Genomic DNA, 17781 nt, shown 5'->3' on the forward strand with positions numbered 1-17781 from the left:
CTCATCCACAGAATTGCCATGGGTCAAGATCAACCCAAGGGTGGTTAACAACAAAAATGGCCTCTTTGAGCCAGGATTGTACCAAGACTGTTGGATCAGCATCCAGTCTGCCTAATCCTGGTCTAAGGGTATTGGTCTGCATCATCTGAAAGGAAGAAGTGAGGCTGGGGGGAGGGGTTGAAATACACCTTTTGGCCTATGTGGATAGCCCCTTTAATCCTCATGTGGGAGAGGTTTGAATATATTACCACAGTCTTCCCAAACATTTGAGCTCTCCAGCTGGAGGAAATTTGACACCAGAACAAATGATCACCTATACCCCAAGGTAGCACTAAAGTAGCCAGGTGCAAAATATGATAGGGGTTTTGCCTGAGAGGCCGGCACTAAAAAGCACATGAAACCAAGTTGGATGAAAGGCCACAACTTTATTAGCACAGCAAACAAGAACAGAAGGGTTGGCACAAAGCATAAGGTCAGGATCTGAAGCATCGAATAACCCCACGGTTAATCGATAAGCAGCATACCTGGTGACCGCCAGGCGTTGAGATGACCTAAGGGCTAAGGAACGCCAACTAGCCGCCATCACACTAGGCGCTCTCTTGTTCTCCAAGCCCCTAGTCACCGGGTGGCTTAACCATGTTGTGGCCCCCGCAATGGCCACAACGCATGCCCAGCTCGCCCCTGGGTCCCTATTGACTCCCAAACCAGTGCTCCTTAGCCCTGGTAACCAAACCAACCAGATCCTGGCCTATGCTACTGCCTCAAGTTGTGACAGAAAACCCCAAGCACCCAAGCGGTGGTGGGTGGGAGAGCCGAGCTGCAAATGGCTGCAGGGCCTCGTCGCATGGCCCTTAAATAGGCCAAGGCCCCGCCTCCTCACCCCATGGTGAGGCTCCTCCTCCAGGGCAGCCCAACCAATGATCTGCCCTTGAGGACTGAAGGCTCACCATAGAGGCTTCCTCCGCCCCTACAGAGCGGTGCGGGCGGAAGGGGCAGGCCCTTCCGCCCAGCCCACCAATCAGGGCAGAGGACGGCCCCAACCAGGAAGTTGGGGCCAGGGAGCCACGCCTGCTCCCAGTGGCAAAGCAGCCAGCCCACACAGTCGGGCAGCCACATTTTACATCTTTAGCAAAAGGGGAGATTTCACCAAGTGTGACTTGTCATGCAAGCTATTCTTGAAAAATACACACACACACACCTCATTTTAGATAAATATTAAAGGTGTAAGAGTCCTGTCCTGTCCTGTCCTGGACAGAGAGAGAGACATTTTTCACTGGCAGAAATTCTAGTTGTGGAATCAAGTAGGGATTAATCCATCTCCCATCTCAGAACAGGGGATCCCAGGTGGAACCCTCCAAAGCAGAATTTGAGAGAGTACATGAAGTTGTTTGCAGGAATACACCCTGAGAAAATCCACTGCACTAGCAGTCCTCCGTTTATATCAGGGGTAGGCAAGGTGCTTCACATAGGCTGCATGCCGTCCCAAGGGATAAAAAATAATCTTTGCTCCCAAATGTCCTCAAAGGCATGAGGATTTTTGACATGTTTTTGGCCCCTTTGGGCCAATTTTTTTTTTAAAAAAGGAAGTGAACCGAAAGTGACCTTATGCTAACTTTCTGTTATTTTAAAAAAGGCTCCCCCCATCCTAAAAGGGCCCAGTGGGACATAAAACATTGTGAAAAGGACATCCACACTCTCTAGAGGGTGTAGCAAAACAAAAGTTTTGCAGAGTGCAACCCTCCATGATCTCCTAGGAAGCTGATATGACCCCCTAGCCTTTCACAGTTGTCCACCCCTGCTGTATACAATATTGGCTTCCATTAGGTACCGCTTCCAGTTCTTCTTTGGCTCAGAATGTTAAAAAGGCTCTGGCCAAAACAGCCAGGCTTCAGCAGATGCAGGTGCCAAAAGTCTGATGTTTTCTAAGATGTATGCACAGAAATTACAGTGGGCCCTTGATACCCGCTGGGGTTGGGTTCCAGGATTCCCTGTGGATAACAAAATCCATGGATGTTCAAGTCCCATTAAATACAATGGCATAGTAAAATGCCGTCCCATATATGAAACAGCAAAATCAAGGTTTGATTTTTGGAATTTATATTTTTTAAAAATATTTTTAAAACCATGGATGCTTGAATCCATGAATAAAAAATCCATGGGTAGGGAGAGCTGACTGTACTTAATGTTAGACCTTTACTGTGATACTTTTTAAATGGAGATTTCATTTACAAAGCAATATTTGTTGTGTGAAGAAATAGATGTGGAGACTGCCCAAGCTGTGCACTGTTTAGCATTTATGTGATACCAAACCAAGTGACAGTTTCCAGAGGCACTGCAATGATGTGTATATTCATAGACAGCACGATTAACATGCAATGCACCACCATTACAAGGTAGAACCTTATTCCACACAAAACCAAGGGCAGCTCACTTGTCACTAGCGTTACTATAGTAAAACTGAAATATTATAATCACTGCTAGAGCTTTTCCTGATTGTTTTAGCTTTTACAAAATTTTCTGAGGGTCAGTATGGGCACACAATATGCGTGTTCACATTTGCATTAATCTTGGGTTTGTTTTGGATACTTTATAAGCTGATGAACCCATGGTGAGGTAAGGTGGCAAAGGTTATGCTCTCAGCATGGGGCAGCTAGCAATGTCAGTATCTGTTGAATTATTCAGATGAACAATACAACCAATATCAATTCAACCAGTGTAGAATGAGGAAGCTTACTTAAGGTTGTTTGGGGTTTTTTTTTAAAAAAATATTTCCCTCATTACTGGATGGAATAATAGCATGCATCTATATTGCAAATTATCTTGAACTAGCTCAAGATGTGCCTTTTTCCATGTCCAGAAATCGAGTCCTTTTCTTCTCCCTAGTACTGGTGTTTGTATCGAAAGGCCTCACTTGCTATCAACTGGTCATAAATTCCTTTTAATATTATCCATTTTAAAAAGCTCAACCCATTCATTTTATAATTTTATCTCATGAAGTCAAGGAATCTTTCTTCAAGGCTATGCTTCTGTTGGAAAGATATTGCAATTTAACAGCATTGAAAACATTCTGTCTTACATCAAGTGAAGTACAAATTCTTCCTCTCAATAATGTGCCCACTTATAATTTTCACCCTATGATAGGACAGCATGACACTTTGGAGAAGACAATTGTGGTTGCTAAGGTGCAAAACAGTAGGAAAAGAGGAGGATCACACTACAGTAGGAAAACAGGACGATCACACTACTGATTCAATTGAGGAAGGCACAGTTCTGAATCTGCAAGACCTGAGCAGGACAGTTGATTACAGGGGCTATTGGAGGTCTCTCATTTGTAGGGTCATCATAAGCCAATGTCAACTTGGCAGCACATAACAATATATTCGCTACAGTGTCACATGCATCTCAAGGGAGACAGTAACTGAATATTGACAGTTAGTGCAGTAGCAACCATTTCCCTTCATAACACTGATGCAATTTTGTGACTCTTCAAGTTTTCCTAAAATACTTTACAGACTAAGCACTTGTCTGCCATACCATTCTAATTTAGGTTCATTTATCTGATTTTTTGAAAGGTGCAAATACCACCAAGAGCCAGCTTCTCTCTCCCTCCACAAACAATAAGACCTTTCCACTAACCTTTGAACTTTATATTATTCCTAAAAGAATTGCATTTTCTTCTCCATCTCTGGGAACTATGACTGCCACAATTTCACCTCCTTTTGGCTATCATATCTTATCTAGATGTGTGTGGCAGTTATGTGGTACAATATAACATACATTCTTGATCATCACAAGAGCTAGGATTAAAGAAGCTGTTTAGGCTTATGGAAGGACTTGTGTTAGTTGACTGGTACTGCTGGTATCTTTCTCTTTTTTGAATGGTTAGTCCCTGTGGCCATGTCACAGTTATTTTTGAAACACAAACATACTCCATTTCAAAATCCATGTACTATGGTGAATGGAGAAATAATGTTTGAGAAACACTTGCCCCAAACTCTTTTTCAACCTGCATACATACAGCTGTGGTTCTTTGGATTATGACTTGTGTTTCTACATCTGAGTAACCATTGTATTTTTCTGGATACATCATCTTAATCTTAACTGTAAATCTCCTTCTACAAAAAAAATTGCTTTTTTTCCTATTAAATGACTTTTTAAAATTTTGATTTTATTGTAAGAATTTTTGGTGAGAAAAAAACTTTTGACTATAGAAATAAATTTTTAAAAGCCATGTACAAAACAACCCTATACAAGTATGCTGAACAGAATTAAATGAGACTCAATTCCATGTAAATCGCATATAGGATTACAGATCATGTAACTCACTTTCAAAAGCAGTTTACCATCTGACATACAGGAGTATGCTATTTGAGAAGAACAAGTCTAAAACTTGCTTGGACTCACAAAACTACTTTCATAATTCTTTGAATCCTCACCCAGATTTCCAAAATGTAATGAATCAAATAACATCTCATAGTTCTCCAGGGCTTTACATACTGCTTTTTGAAGGGAGAACATAACTCCCTTTGTAACACAAAGACCATACGACAAATGCTTTCTCTGTGAATTGTAATATTTGTCCTCCATTCTACCAACACACTGTCCTAAAATATAAAAGTGTATTACATATTTGTTTTCCTTCAGGCAAAGCATCCACTGTGATAAGAGCATAAAGGATTACAAGCCAATACAAATACGTTTCATCTCCCTGAGCTTTGTTCAGATACAGTAAATGCAAGAGGATGCTGCCTTTACACTTGACTCTCCTATTGAAAAAATATTGAAAGAGATAAAGAAAGTGCTGAGTTTGCATTGTTAACTTTAATTTTTCACCTTGAGGCAGAGAGAGAGAATGTATTGTGCATAGGAAGGCAATACGCTCACTACCTCAAAGCTGTTATTGGAGTACTACGAAAGAGGTTTCTAGTGAATCAGCACATTCTCCCTCAAAGTCAGATGCATAATGGGTTTAACTATTGTTTTCCTGATGATGCATTCATTGAAAATGAACAACTTACTCAGGAATAAAGTCAGAATGCAATGTATTTGTTGTTTGTTTGTTTTTTTAAAAAATAAGCTTGTTGTCTCTAAATATTCTAAGGCGGGATACAAACCGCCGCTTTGCGGCGTTCCCCCGCCGGCGCCATTTGCTCCGCGAGGGAGCCGCAGCATCCAAACCGCGCGGCTCCAGCGCGGAGCAAAAAAGAAGCTCCATTTCGGAGCTTCTTTCTGCGGCGCACGGATGACGTAGCGAAGCGCCAAGGGTGCATTCGCTACGTCATTAGCGCCGCGACACGTCTGGACGCTATGCGTCCAGTACGTAAAGATGGCGCCGGCCATGTAGAAGGGCCGGCGCCATCTTGTACGTATTGTATACGTACTAGGGTTAGGGGGGTGCGGAAGCACCGCCCCTTCCTAACCCTAGTACGTATACAATACGTACTATATGGCGGTGTGTATCCCGCCTAAGCGATGTATCTAATGTTAGGTTAGGAGACAATATCATGCAAACAGAATTATATACACAACAGAACCCTTGATTTACAAAGCCTACTTCATATTTCATGTTCAGACATCATTTATACACTTAGAATAGCTTGCAAACAGCAGTGTGTAAAACACACCACCAGTACTTTACTTTGGAAGAACTCTTCTGTGCAACTAGAGCTTAGGATGAATAAAGGATCTGAGCACAGAATCCTAAAACCATGAAATATGAACTTGCAAATCTACTCAGAATAAAGAGAGAGAGAGAGAGAGACTTGATGGGAAACATGGGCCACGTACATTTTCTGCAGCTCCAGAGAATAGGACCTGGAGTAATGGATTCAAAGTACAGTAAAATAAATTCCACCTCAACATTAGGAAGAACTTCATGACAGTAAGAGCTACCTGACAGTGGAATACTCTGCTTCAGAGAGTCGTGGAGTCTCCTTCTTTGGTGGTTTTTAAACACCATCTAGATGGCCATTTGTCAGGAGTGCTTTCATTGTGTATTCCTGCATAGCAGGAAGTTGGACTGGATGGCCCTTGGGATCCCTTTCAACTCTATGATTCTATGATTAATTTTTTGGGTAAATCAGGATTATGAGTGGACCCTCCCAAGTGTGGAATTCTGTGGAGGTATTCATCCCTTTCCCAATCACCAGGGGCTGAAAATTAGTACTCAGTCCTGGTTTCTTTGTCAGAATTAGCAAACATTTGCAGCTCTCTTAAGCCTTTCAGAGCAGGTTAAATGCCCATATTAAGATGGATAGCTTTTCCGATTTCTTGACAAAACTTGGTGAAATTGATGGGATGGCAATCTTGCACCTGTTCATGGAACATGTGTGGGCAAACAAGAGCAGAGTGTGGACAAGATGGCAAAAGTTATTAATGTGAAAAATACGTAAGCTAAGAGAAGCTGAAGCTGTTTGCTTTTACCTGACTCTACTGGGAAAGTCAAGATCATGCCCCTTTCTCCTCTTTGCTGAGTTAACTGAGTGAAAACTACTTTTGTATTTTGAACTTGATTTGGAACAACTGAAATAAGCTGAGGACAAAGGGAAGAAGTGGGAGGAGGAGGGAGAAACCAGGACGTTTTAAATTCAGTTGAAAAATTGGGACAGCCAGAGGGTATGCAATATTCTTCTACAATATCAAGACAGTTGTACAGTCAGCCCTCTTTATCTACAGGTTTTTTATCATTGGATTCAGGCATCCATGACTTGAAAATATTCCCCAAAAGTATAACTTCCAAATAGCGAACCTTGATTTTTGCCATTTTTAATAAGGGGCATCATTTTCCTATGCCATTATATTTAACGGGACTTGAGCATCCACATATTTTGTTATTCTCAGAGGATCCTGGAACTGACCCCCAATGGATAACAAGGAGCCACTGCATTTCGGATGAGCAGGTGCAAGAGCAACCTTTACATTTTGGGTTTTAAAAAAAAAGAGGATGAGAAAAATGCTTATTCTCTTTGTCTTGCTGCTTAATGCTCCATGCTCAACTTTTGATTTGATGTAACATTTCCTGTATTTAAAGGGTCTGAGCTGCAAATGGCACTGCTTATTAGGCAACCAGAATCAATAACACAGAGAGTGCAAGTATCGGTGGCTTGGATAAAAGACAGCTTACAGTAGAAATCTTTGGGGGAGGAGAAACCTAATGGGGAGTTGAGGACTCAAAAGAAAAAAAAATCCCTAAGGAGGGTTGAATCTACTCAGCAGCCACCAGATTAACTGTTGCAGGGAAAAGAATAAGAAATCAAAAGGGAAGGGAGAGAACAGGCTATTGATCAGGGAGCAATCTAAACTGAAATATTTTAAATGCATTGTGTGTTCTTCTTTATTTTCTACCAGTAATTATCTTTAGAAGCACTTTATTGATGAAAAGCCAGGTTACAGATATTTAAAATAAATACATTCAAAAGTGGGATGTGCCAAACTGATGTTTATAAACACAAATGGTTTGCATTTACTTCTCAACATGTCCCACATTGTCCAAGCCACTTTCCTTTCTCTACACTTTGTGGGGGTTTCCAGTCATTGGAGCCAGCTTGTATATCATGCTGATTTTAGGTAGTGGAACTATCAGTACGAGGAAGAGAGGTGGGGAAGGGGCTGGAGATGGCTCCCTGTGACTCTCCCCCAGTTATATTTGTTTGTATTTTGTATTTTTATTCTATGTTGTAATATTGTTAATTGTTTTATTATCATTTCAGTTGTAATCCACCTTGATTCTTCCGGGAAAATGTGGAATATAAATATATTATTATTATTATTATTATTATTATTATTATTATTATTATTATTATTATTATTTTCAAACTGTTTTTCATTCCAAACTCAGTACCATACATTGTGCTGTTAGGCTTCTATGTGCTGCAGGAAATGGGTAACATAAACTGCTTACTACTGACTAATAATTTAGTATCTAGCATTAAAATATCTAATATAAAAATATTAATAATAAATAAATAGTGTTCCTACACTGATGCTTTTGCAAACAGGCATTGTAGACACTGCATTAAAGTTCTGGTGTACAGCTTATAAGCAGAATCTGTCAATTAAAGAAGCATGAAAAGCTCTCCATTAAAAACATTTCTGTTTCAGTTTTAAATCCTATAAAACATCTGCTGTCTTTTGAGGTCCACATGTGCTGGATTATTAGATTTGCAGGAAATACTTTAGCACTGCACCATATGCACAAAAATCATAGGTTGTCTTTATTGAGCCATTAGTGAAACTGTAAAAGTCACAGTAGGGCAGTATGATTATCAGGACTAATAAAACCGTTACAGAATTCAGAGCAAGTGTTACTCTGTGAATTACTGGTTTGACCCAGCAGGTGGGGAAACTCTAAAAGTGGGGCTGTTCTTACTAGTTGAATTCAGGAAGAGGGGAGGGATGGAAAGGAGAGGGTCCTTTCCCTCTTGAATAATGGTTTCAAGATTTGCATCCAAAATTGTTTCCTATGCTACTAAGCAGTGTTGCCAGATCAAAACTGTAATGTATAGCCAAGTAATACTAGGGGGGAAAGCCAAACAAATTTTAATATATTTTTCATATTCTGTTGCAAATAAATGATTTATAAAACAGCTGAATGTGTTACAGTGTGTCACCATAAAACGTTATTACTTTACAGTATGATTAAAATTGACATCCAAACACTTCAGAGGTCCAAGACAAACTAGAAGGAGGGAAAAGGAGTGAGTGCAGCTCTGGCACGCTTGGCCAAACGTTTTGACTTCAGAAATTCAGGATGAGATTCAGACAAACTGGATGGCAAGCATAGCCACACGCTTGCTCTGTACATGTTGCTTGTCCACCGTGTTCAGTGTGCAGCTCTGGAGTGTGTTTGCCCAGACTCTTTTTGTTGGCAGAAATTCAAATATTGCCAATTGTAACTGATTGAAATATTTATCTTAAAGGAAAACTATTTAGAAAAGGGGTGGTATGTAATTTTCATGAAGATAAATGCAGCATGTAAAAAAGCCAGGAAAAACCCAAAAATCCAAATTAATTTTCTGGTGCCAACCAAATTTTTAAAAAGTCAGGTTTCTGGAATTTGGCTTTTTAAAAAAATGCCAGTCTAGCAACCCTGACTAAGCAGCTCATACAAACTATTTCTCCAGTCAAGATCAGCACTGGCAGCTCATTGAATGCATGGAACCTTGGGGACATTGGGTATGTGTTCAATTTAACATATATTATTGGTTGTTTTGTGTGTATACTCTGTCTGTCTGTCTGTCTCTCTCTCTCACACACACACACACACACACAAATACACGACTTAAATTGTTATTGTGTGCTTGTAATATTCCTTTATGATTGGTGCTATAGAACCCAGAAGAGGTACACAAACTTTTGCTTTCTCCACAGTGTCTTATTCTGGATGTTATTCAAGCTACGGCGGTGGCCAGAATAAAAAAGACTGGGGAAGAAGTTGAAGCCCCAAAATGTGTGGTTTTCAGTAGTATTCAGATGGAATGTAGGAGATAGCAAAAAGACTAATGCATAATCCCATTTGTATATATATACATACTCAGAACAAAATTTCTGCTGCAGTCTAAACCAACAATCTAGCAGCCTCGTTCATCGGACATTCCTTTGGCTACTGACTAGGCTGGGTCTTTCACAGACAGGAGGGAATGCATTTTATTTTTCTTTGCTCAAAGTATTTTAAAAAATAATATATATTTAATTTGGTTACTTGCTTAATATCATAATTCATATAATTTTATTTTAATATTATAACTTCGGTGTGCTCTAATGGTTATCTGTTTTAAAATTATATCATGGGCCATCTTGGGCCCCTGTACTGAAGACAAAGATTAATAAACAACCATTTTCCCAAGAATAAGCCTCAATGAACTCAATAAGACTTATTTCTGAGTAAGATCTTTTAGGACAGTCAAAAACAACAACAACAACAAAACAACAAAACAACAAATAGGTCCTAGGGCAGATCAAGCCTGAACTCTCACTGGAAGCCAGGGTGACTAAACTGGTGTACACATCAAGAGAAGACATGAATCACTAGAAAAGACAATAATGATAGGAAAGGTGGAGGGTAGCAGAAAGAGAGGAAGACCAGATATTAGGTGAATAGATTCAATCAAGGAAGCCATAGCTCTGAGCCTGTAGGACCAGAACAAAGCAGTTGAGGATGAGGCAGGGGGCACTTGGAAGTGTCACGTTCAAGAGGTCATCGTGAGCTGAAGTCGACATAAAGGCAGTTAACAACAAGATCACAATGCCAATAAGATTAGACTTTCCTGAGTACAAAGCAGATTGCAGATTACACTGCGGGCTACTGAGACAAAAGAACAAAATTGTTTTTCACTCTATTTCAAATTTAAATCTAGCAATTACTCAGGGCCCTTATACACTACATAATAATAGCACTATGATTCTCTCTTTAACTGTCATTGCAACACTCTGGGATTTTCAGTGTAGGAGGAATATTTAGAATTCTCAGCCACAGAACTCCTCTAGTGGCTCTGACCAAACTATAAATTCCAGGATTCGACAGAATGCAACCATGTCAGGTAAAGTGGATCATAGTGCTATAACTGTGTAGTGTGAAAGGGCCTCTGGACTTAATCCTTCTCTTTCATTCAAAGAACAAACTATTGTTTAATGTGGGAGCTTTATTTGATCCAAGCCAAATTAGGCCTCAGTAGATTTTTAAATAAAATAGGACAGTAATAGTCTTCAAATAGAAACTCTAAATTAAAAGGGGTGTTATAAAGCAGATGTCTCTCCAGTTGCTTTAGGACCAACACTTCAGTATTAAATGCTGAATATTTTTCATTTGTCAGTGAAAAAATGAACAGGACAACTCAACATAGTAGAAACAGAAAATTCATTATATGGCTAGAGCAACACCTCTGTTGGTATGTGATTTTCACTCTGTATCATCTCCAGGAAGGGTGATTTTTTAAAAAAAGTATGTATGGATTTTGAAAACATTTTTAGCAGTAACAAACTTTACCAAGTGCCTGCCTTGAATTGCAACCAAGGGTTTTTAGTCAATAGAGTGGCAATGCAGACATGACAGAAGGGATAAGCTCACACGTGGTGCCAGGAATCGGTGCAGTGTTAACTATAAAATAATCCCAAGAGAGAATGATGCTAGGATCAATGTGTTTTCACTGCTCTGTAGAATTAAAAATACTGTACCTATAAATAATGCAAAAGCTGACATGTTCTAGCTGTGCTGAGCAATTTAGATGTGAGCAGCCTAAGATGGAAAGGACAGTTAAGTCATGAAAGTATTTTAAAAGACCTGATTTAGATTTGTAACCTCTACAGACATATATTCGAAGTGGTGACAAGCATCAGAATACAGGATAAATGTCTGCAGGAAGGTCTGCTTGTTATAATCAAAACTCATTTCTTGAAATGTTTTAATTTTTTTTCTTTGCCTGATGCATGAGACAAGTGGCTAATAGTTGCTGCCTATGGGATTTTTCATACAAAACTAATTAGGAATCGATTTATGAACAGAAACATAGCCAAGACACACATAGCCCTGTTTGGATTCTTGACTACTATAAGTTAGCTGACTCTGGCTGTGCAGAAGAGGCAAACAATGATCCTTGAATTCTTTGTTTTGGCCAATGATCCTTAGCTGTGAACAGGTCCTATAGTTAGTTGAAAGAGCTTATAGTCATGATAGATAGGGCCTACACTCAGAGTCAGCTGGTGGTTCTGTCATCTGCGGGGCAGTGAATCCACTCTGAGTTTCAGTTTGAATTAAAAAGGAGCTATGTAAGTGCTGCAAGAATTTTGGGATAGAGTTCATCACCTTGTTTGGCTCCTTTAAAGTTCTGACCAAAAATGTGGAGCCACTTTGAGACTGGAATCACCTACCACCATTGCCTGCAGTCCATCTCCTGTCTATTCTCTGGACTGATTGTCAGTTTCCAAGTAAGTTGGAGGAGCAAATAAAGCATCAGCAACAACTGAAGCAGGCTTAGTGCCTGAAGACATATCTCAATGAGCAATAGAAGAAATTCTGAAAACTATCGACTTAGTGAAGAGATCTGTTTCCAGCAGAATGGTGAGACTGGTGTTTCTTGAATTTCTCAAAACTCCCGGCTGCAAATAAGCTCTAGGGTCATATGAACGATACAGGACTACAAACAACAGGTAGACTTTGTTTTTATTGTTGATACTGCCTGGTCCCAAAGTTACCACTGTTTACTCCTAGAATGCTTTGCTACTACAGAACCACCAAGGACTGATAGAAATGGACTGATTCATTTCAGTGGATTTGCTGGAATTTAACCAAGAAAGATGCTTCCAGGCCCTCTGTATTTCCATCCATGCATATGATCATCTGCATTCACATACACTGCAGTCCAGAAATAGCCAAAAATACTACTTTCTAGCAGTGGCAGTCTTTAAACAAATCAATGTCCCTTTGATATAAGGGGCAGAGAGGCATGCTTTGCTTTGAAGCCAGTGAAGTGTTCCCAAAAGCTTGTTAGAAACAATGATTGGACTTATTACAAGGCATGCATTCCCCCCACAAGTGGTAGTGGACAGTAGCATCACTAAGGTTGGTATCATCTGCTCCAGTAATTCATAGTATCACCCATACCCACACAGAATCCTTAGAAAAGTTTTTGTACTAATGTTACTCATTAATCATAATTCCTTTGAATTACAATATCATATGCACAGCCTAAATACATTTACATATACATAGGTTCACGTGGCTGAAATGAAAATTTGGTGGTATTTTTAAAGAAATTTTTTTAAAAAATTCCCACTGAGCCTGACATCACTCACCCCACCTTTTCAGCATTTTAAAGGGACACAGATTAATGGCAAAGCCCATTTCTGCCAAAAGGCAGAGGTTTGAGGAGCAGTGATGCCACCTGGTGTGGTCTGCACACCTGTGCAAAGAGACTGATTCTGGGTAAGGCTATCGGGGTTGTGGGTAATTTAAAAAGCAAAGTGGTAAATTGGGCTTGGATTTACGAGAAGCTGTTTAACACCCATTTGCATTCTGGAGATGCTTGACTCATCATCTGACTGGTCAGTTTGTTTATTCAGACTTCTGGGATAACTGAGAACACAGTCACAAAGATGAGTATACAAGCTATCACACCAGTGTTTTCACACCCAAGCATTATCGACTGTGTGGGTGTTTTTGTAGATTTTCCCCCCCACATGTAAATTGTAGTGGTGTTTCTGTTCCAAGTACAGGAGATGATTCACAGTACTAAAATAAGACTCTCATCAAATTAAATTCAGTCTACAGATTATATTGCTAGCAGAATCTTATGTCACCTATTCCTTCCTTGCTTGCACCCTCAAAACCATGAGGAAATGCTAAATGCTCCATGTTTTTATCAGCATTCTGAAGGTGGAATCACTGGAAATTTAAGGTGTTTTTGTAATATTTATATTCATTTTTAAATGAATGAGGTGAGCATATGTTGGAAGCGCAGCACAACTCCCAGTGCTTGGTAGTGTTGCATGGGAGCTACATTCCAAACAAATAATTTGTTTAAACTCTGTTGGATCCTACAAATAGCAGATTATAGTCCCTGCATCATGTCAACAGAGAAGAAGCCTTGAGAAGAAGGCTGGTTCTTAGGGTTAGGCCCAGGTAGTCTGACAAACTTTATCTCCCCATATGAGCCTGCCCATATGAAGCCCTTCTCTCATTTCCACCATCTTCATAGGCATTACTGGTGGTGGCATGAAATAGGATCTCTTTGGCTGAAGACACCCCTTCCTAGAGAGCCTATAGTGGCTTCCTCTTTGCCATCCTTCCATGGTAGGCAAATACTTTCATTATTCGAACAAGATTTGAGAACAGAAGGGTGTGTGTGTGTGTGTGTGTGTGTGTGTATATATATATATGAAGGTGCTATATTGTTTTTTATTACTATTTTACCTTTTTAAAAACTTTGAAAATAATTTTAACTGCATGTTTTAAATTTTTTTACATGCTTTTAGCAGTTTAATTCCATTTTCATGTTAATCTTGTGTATGTTTTAACTATATTGTATTTTAATGTGTAAGCCACCTCAGGCTTTGGAGAAAAGGTGGATATAAAATGAAAAAGGAGGAAGAAGAAAAAGGAGGAGAAGCAGCAGAAGCTTGGGTATCCAGTGGAAATATTCCATGCTGAATGGCAAAGGGGTGGAATAAACAACTGGAAATAGTAAAGAGCTTAAAACTAAAGCACTGGATCTCATCCAGAGGCTGCACCATCAACTCACAAAACATATATCATAAATACAAGTAGCATTTTACCAAGGCCAGGCAAGAACTGTTAACCAAGACCTCCCAAACTACAAATGGATTTGGTCAAGCAATTCAGCATGAAAATGGTCTGCTGTACTTTCTCCTCAGTGCCTCCTTACATTCATTCATTCATTTAAACCTCTCAGGAACTGTACTTCTATTGTTATAAATTGCTATAGTGGCACATTTCACATAGGGATTGTGGGAGGATACACACACACCGGGAGGGGGAAATTGTGCTGAGGGAAAACAGTGATACTGTGCTATCACAACAGTTTATAGCACTAATGCATTTTTTTTAAAAAAAATTGTTTTTTTCCAGTGTCAGATCACCCTCCCAGTCGCATACAGTTTGTGTATGTATGTAAGAATTGGTCTTATGCAAGAAAAACACAGCAATACCACAACAGCAGCTTATAGAAATAGTGAAATAGTGTTAAAGTTCTACAGAGAGCGTTTTTTTTATAAAAAATAATAGTTCTCTCTGTGACAGAGTGACCAGTTTCCCTGGGGACATATTGGCAAGGGAGAAATAATGCTGAGGCAAGTGGAAGGAGGATTGCAAAAGCATGAAAAGTCAACTCCCACATGCATATCAATTTCCAATTCAAAATGTAGCAGGACACTAAAACATTGCTACATGCACTTAAGAAATGGAAAATTGGGATAAGTGAGGGGAATTACTAGCAAATACACCAAGATAATGTGTGTCTGCCTGTTTGTGTGTGCATGTGTGCATGTATGTATGTCATTTGGATCTTGAAAATGAAAATAAATCACTATGTCCCTGACATAAGAGTATTTATCCATCTCATTGAGCCACTAAGCTGTAATTATTGTACAGAAAGTAAGAAGCCTGTTAAAACTCTGACTAAAGACCTGTTTGAGTGAAAGACTTTTTCTCTTGAACCCCATCTGTTTGTCCAATCAGCCTGCCTCAAGCAAGATAAAGCCCAAAATTAACTCTCTTCCTACTTTACCTTGACCTTAACTACAGTTTTTTCACCTTCCAGATACATGTTACATTATGTGCATGCCTGCGTGTCTGTCTCTGTGTGTGTGCATGGTGCAATGGTTAAATGCCTGTACTGCAGTCACTCACTCAAAAACCATAAGGTTGAGAGTTCAGTCCCAGCTAAGAGGACTCAAGGTCGACTCAGGCTTGCCTCCTTCCGAGGTTGCTAAAATGAGTACCCAGATTGTTGGGAGCAATTAGCTGACAGCAGTAAACTGCTTAGACACTGTTAGTACAGTATGAAGTGGTATATAAATGAAGAGGATTGTTTGTATGAATGAATGAATGCATGTATGTGATTTGGATCTTGAAAATAAAAATAAATCACTATTTCAGTAGAAGTGAGCGGCATGAACAACTTTTCTACTAAAAATTGTTCATGCTGTTCACTTTCACTAAAATAAAAATCTAAAATCTAAGGATCTTAATGTCCATAAGACATCTTTTCACAGCTTCTCATGAAGGAATAGCCACCATATGAATATCTCAGTCTTTGAACATTCCATGGTTAAGTGTAAGAGTTCGGCTAGGTATTATGGCAAGCCCACAGTGATTCACCTGATTCTCTTACCAACTTTGAACAGGTTGAGTCTCCCTTATCCAGAATTCCAAAATCTGAAATACTCCAAGACACAAAAATGTTTTTCATGACTGACTGAGACAGTGACACCTTTGCCTTCTGATGGTTCAGTGTGCACAAACTTTGTTCATGCACAAAATTATTAAAAGGTATTGTATAAAACTATCTTCAGGCTATGTATATAAGGTTTATATGGAACATAATTTAATTTAGACTTGGTAGGGCCCATCTCCAAGATATCTCATTATCTATGTATATTTGTATTCCAAAATCCAATAAATAAATAAATAAATAAATAAAATCAAAAATCCAAAACACTTCTGGCCCCAAGCATTTCAGATAAGGAAGACTCAGCCTCTAATAGCATTTCATACATCCTCGGTATTAGTCTATATAACTATGCTTATATCTATTTCATCACTTGGCACTCCATTATACATTCAAGTGAACCTCAAAATGTGCATTTGTAAAATGAGACACTTAATCAGAAAAGATTCATAGATTAAGTAGAAAATAGATTCATCTTATTATTCATGTCACCTTTATTCCAATTGAAATAGATAAAGAGGAAAGTGATTTTGACTAACAGTCATTTCTGCCTCATGCAACAGGCATCAGGATCAGGTTCTGGTGTTAACCCGTATTTTCAGACATTTTTAAACTCATCAAACTCATCAGAGTTCACACACCAGTAGCAGTTACCCTATAAACAAGCCAGAGTACATTAACAGGTAAAAATAGAAAACAAAGCCTAGAAGATATAAAGCAAAGTTGAGAGTGATGCCAAATGCAGCTCTTCCTACATAATCCAGGGCTTGGTTGAAGAGTTTTAAGCATAAGATGTTTGGATCTGAGCAGGTTTATGAGCAAGATTGTGGTCCTGACGGCATCTCTTCATAACATGTTGGCAATTGAACGCAGTCTCCTGGCAATATAAAAACACCTAAACACCATCTCCATATGTTCAATCTTAAATTGATTCGGCCCTGTGGCCTGACAGACATTGCTATCTTCTGTTTAACTTAAGAGGATAAAAAAATGAACAGAGCTACTCTGTAGATTTGTTTTGATTACCTGTTTTGCACCATGCTCATGGCCATCCAGTCCAATGGGTAGACATTCTTTCCAATAAGGTCTTTAAACATTATGAAAGTCTCCATCAAAAAGTCCTACAAAAAAGTATATATATATCAGAATGAATTTACATCCTTCATATTAGAGTGGATATGGCTACCATATTAAAGTGAAGAGAGACAGCTTGGTGTAGTGCTTTGAATGTTGGACTACAACTCTGGAAGCCAGGGTTCAAATCTCTACAGCCATGGAAATCCACTGAGTGTCCTCAGTCAAGTCACAGACTCTCAACTTTAGAGGAAATTAAAGGCAAACAGGCTGAATACCCATGGGCAATCTGCACCAGCCTGCCATAGTCTGAAATGATGGGCCTGCCAAAACAGGGCATTCATGGGTACACACTGCGCTGCTACATTATTTTTTTCTTCAGCCACAAACACATGCATATATGTGCATGAATGCACCAACAGTAGCTACCAATCATCTACCTCATTTTGCCCACATGCCAGCATCTTCAAATCCATTGTATTGTTGAGGACACCCTATGTTGGTCATTATTTCACTTCATGGGGGGTCTGCAATGGTGCAGCTGACCACTTGTGTGCATGTGAGATCGATTTGCAGGTGGGTGACAAAAATATTATGAATAGCAATTGTGCTAGCCCTTCCCTGTCTCCACATCAGTGCACAGTCTATATGCTGGCACAATAGTCCACACTTTCCACCTTGAACTGGAACAAACCAGAGGTTATTTTGCTTCAGTGTTTAGCTCCAGGATGCATCTTTGTCTCAGGTTCCCCCCATGTTGGCCACATGTGTCGTTTAAACAGGGAGGTTTCAAAACAGGGTGAAA

The 17781-nt window shown here is 39.4% G+C and overlaps 1 protein-coding gene across 1 annotated transcript in view; it reads right to left on the reverse strand.

Moving 5' to 3' along the window:
- DOCK2 (dedicator of cytokinesis 2) overlaps positions 1-17781 on the reverse strand; it is a 336713-nt gene that overhangs the window by 97216 nt on the left and 221716 nt on the right. Inside the window, exon 30 of the mRNA XM_042453565.1 lies at positions 16929-17023. Coding sequence (XP_042309499.1) covers positions 16929-17023 — 95 coding nt within the window. The remainder of the gene's footprint in view (positions 1-16928; positions 17024-17781) is intronic.

This window comes from Sceloporus undulatus, chromosome 2 (genome assembly GCF_019175285.1).
Source record: "Sceloporus undulatus isolate JIND9_A2432 ecotype Alabama chromosome 2, SceUnd_v1.1, whole genome shotgun sequence".
Taxonomy (NCBI): domain Eukaryota; kingdom Metazoa; phylum Chordata; class Lepidosauria; order Squamata; family Phrynosomatidae; genus Sceloporus; species Sceloporus undulatus.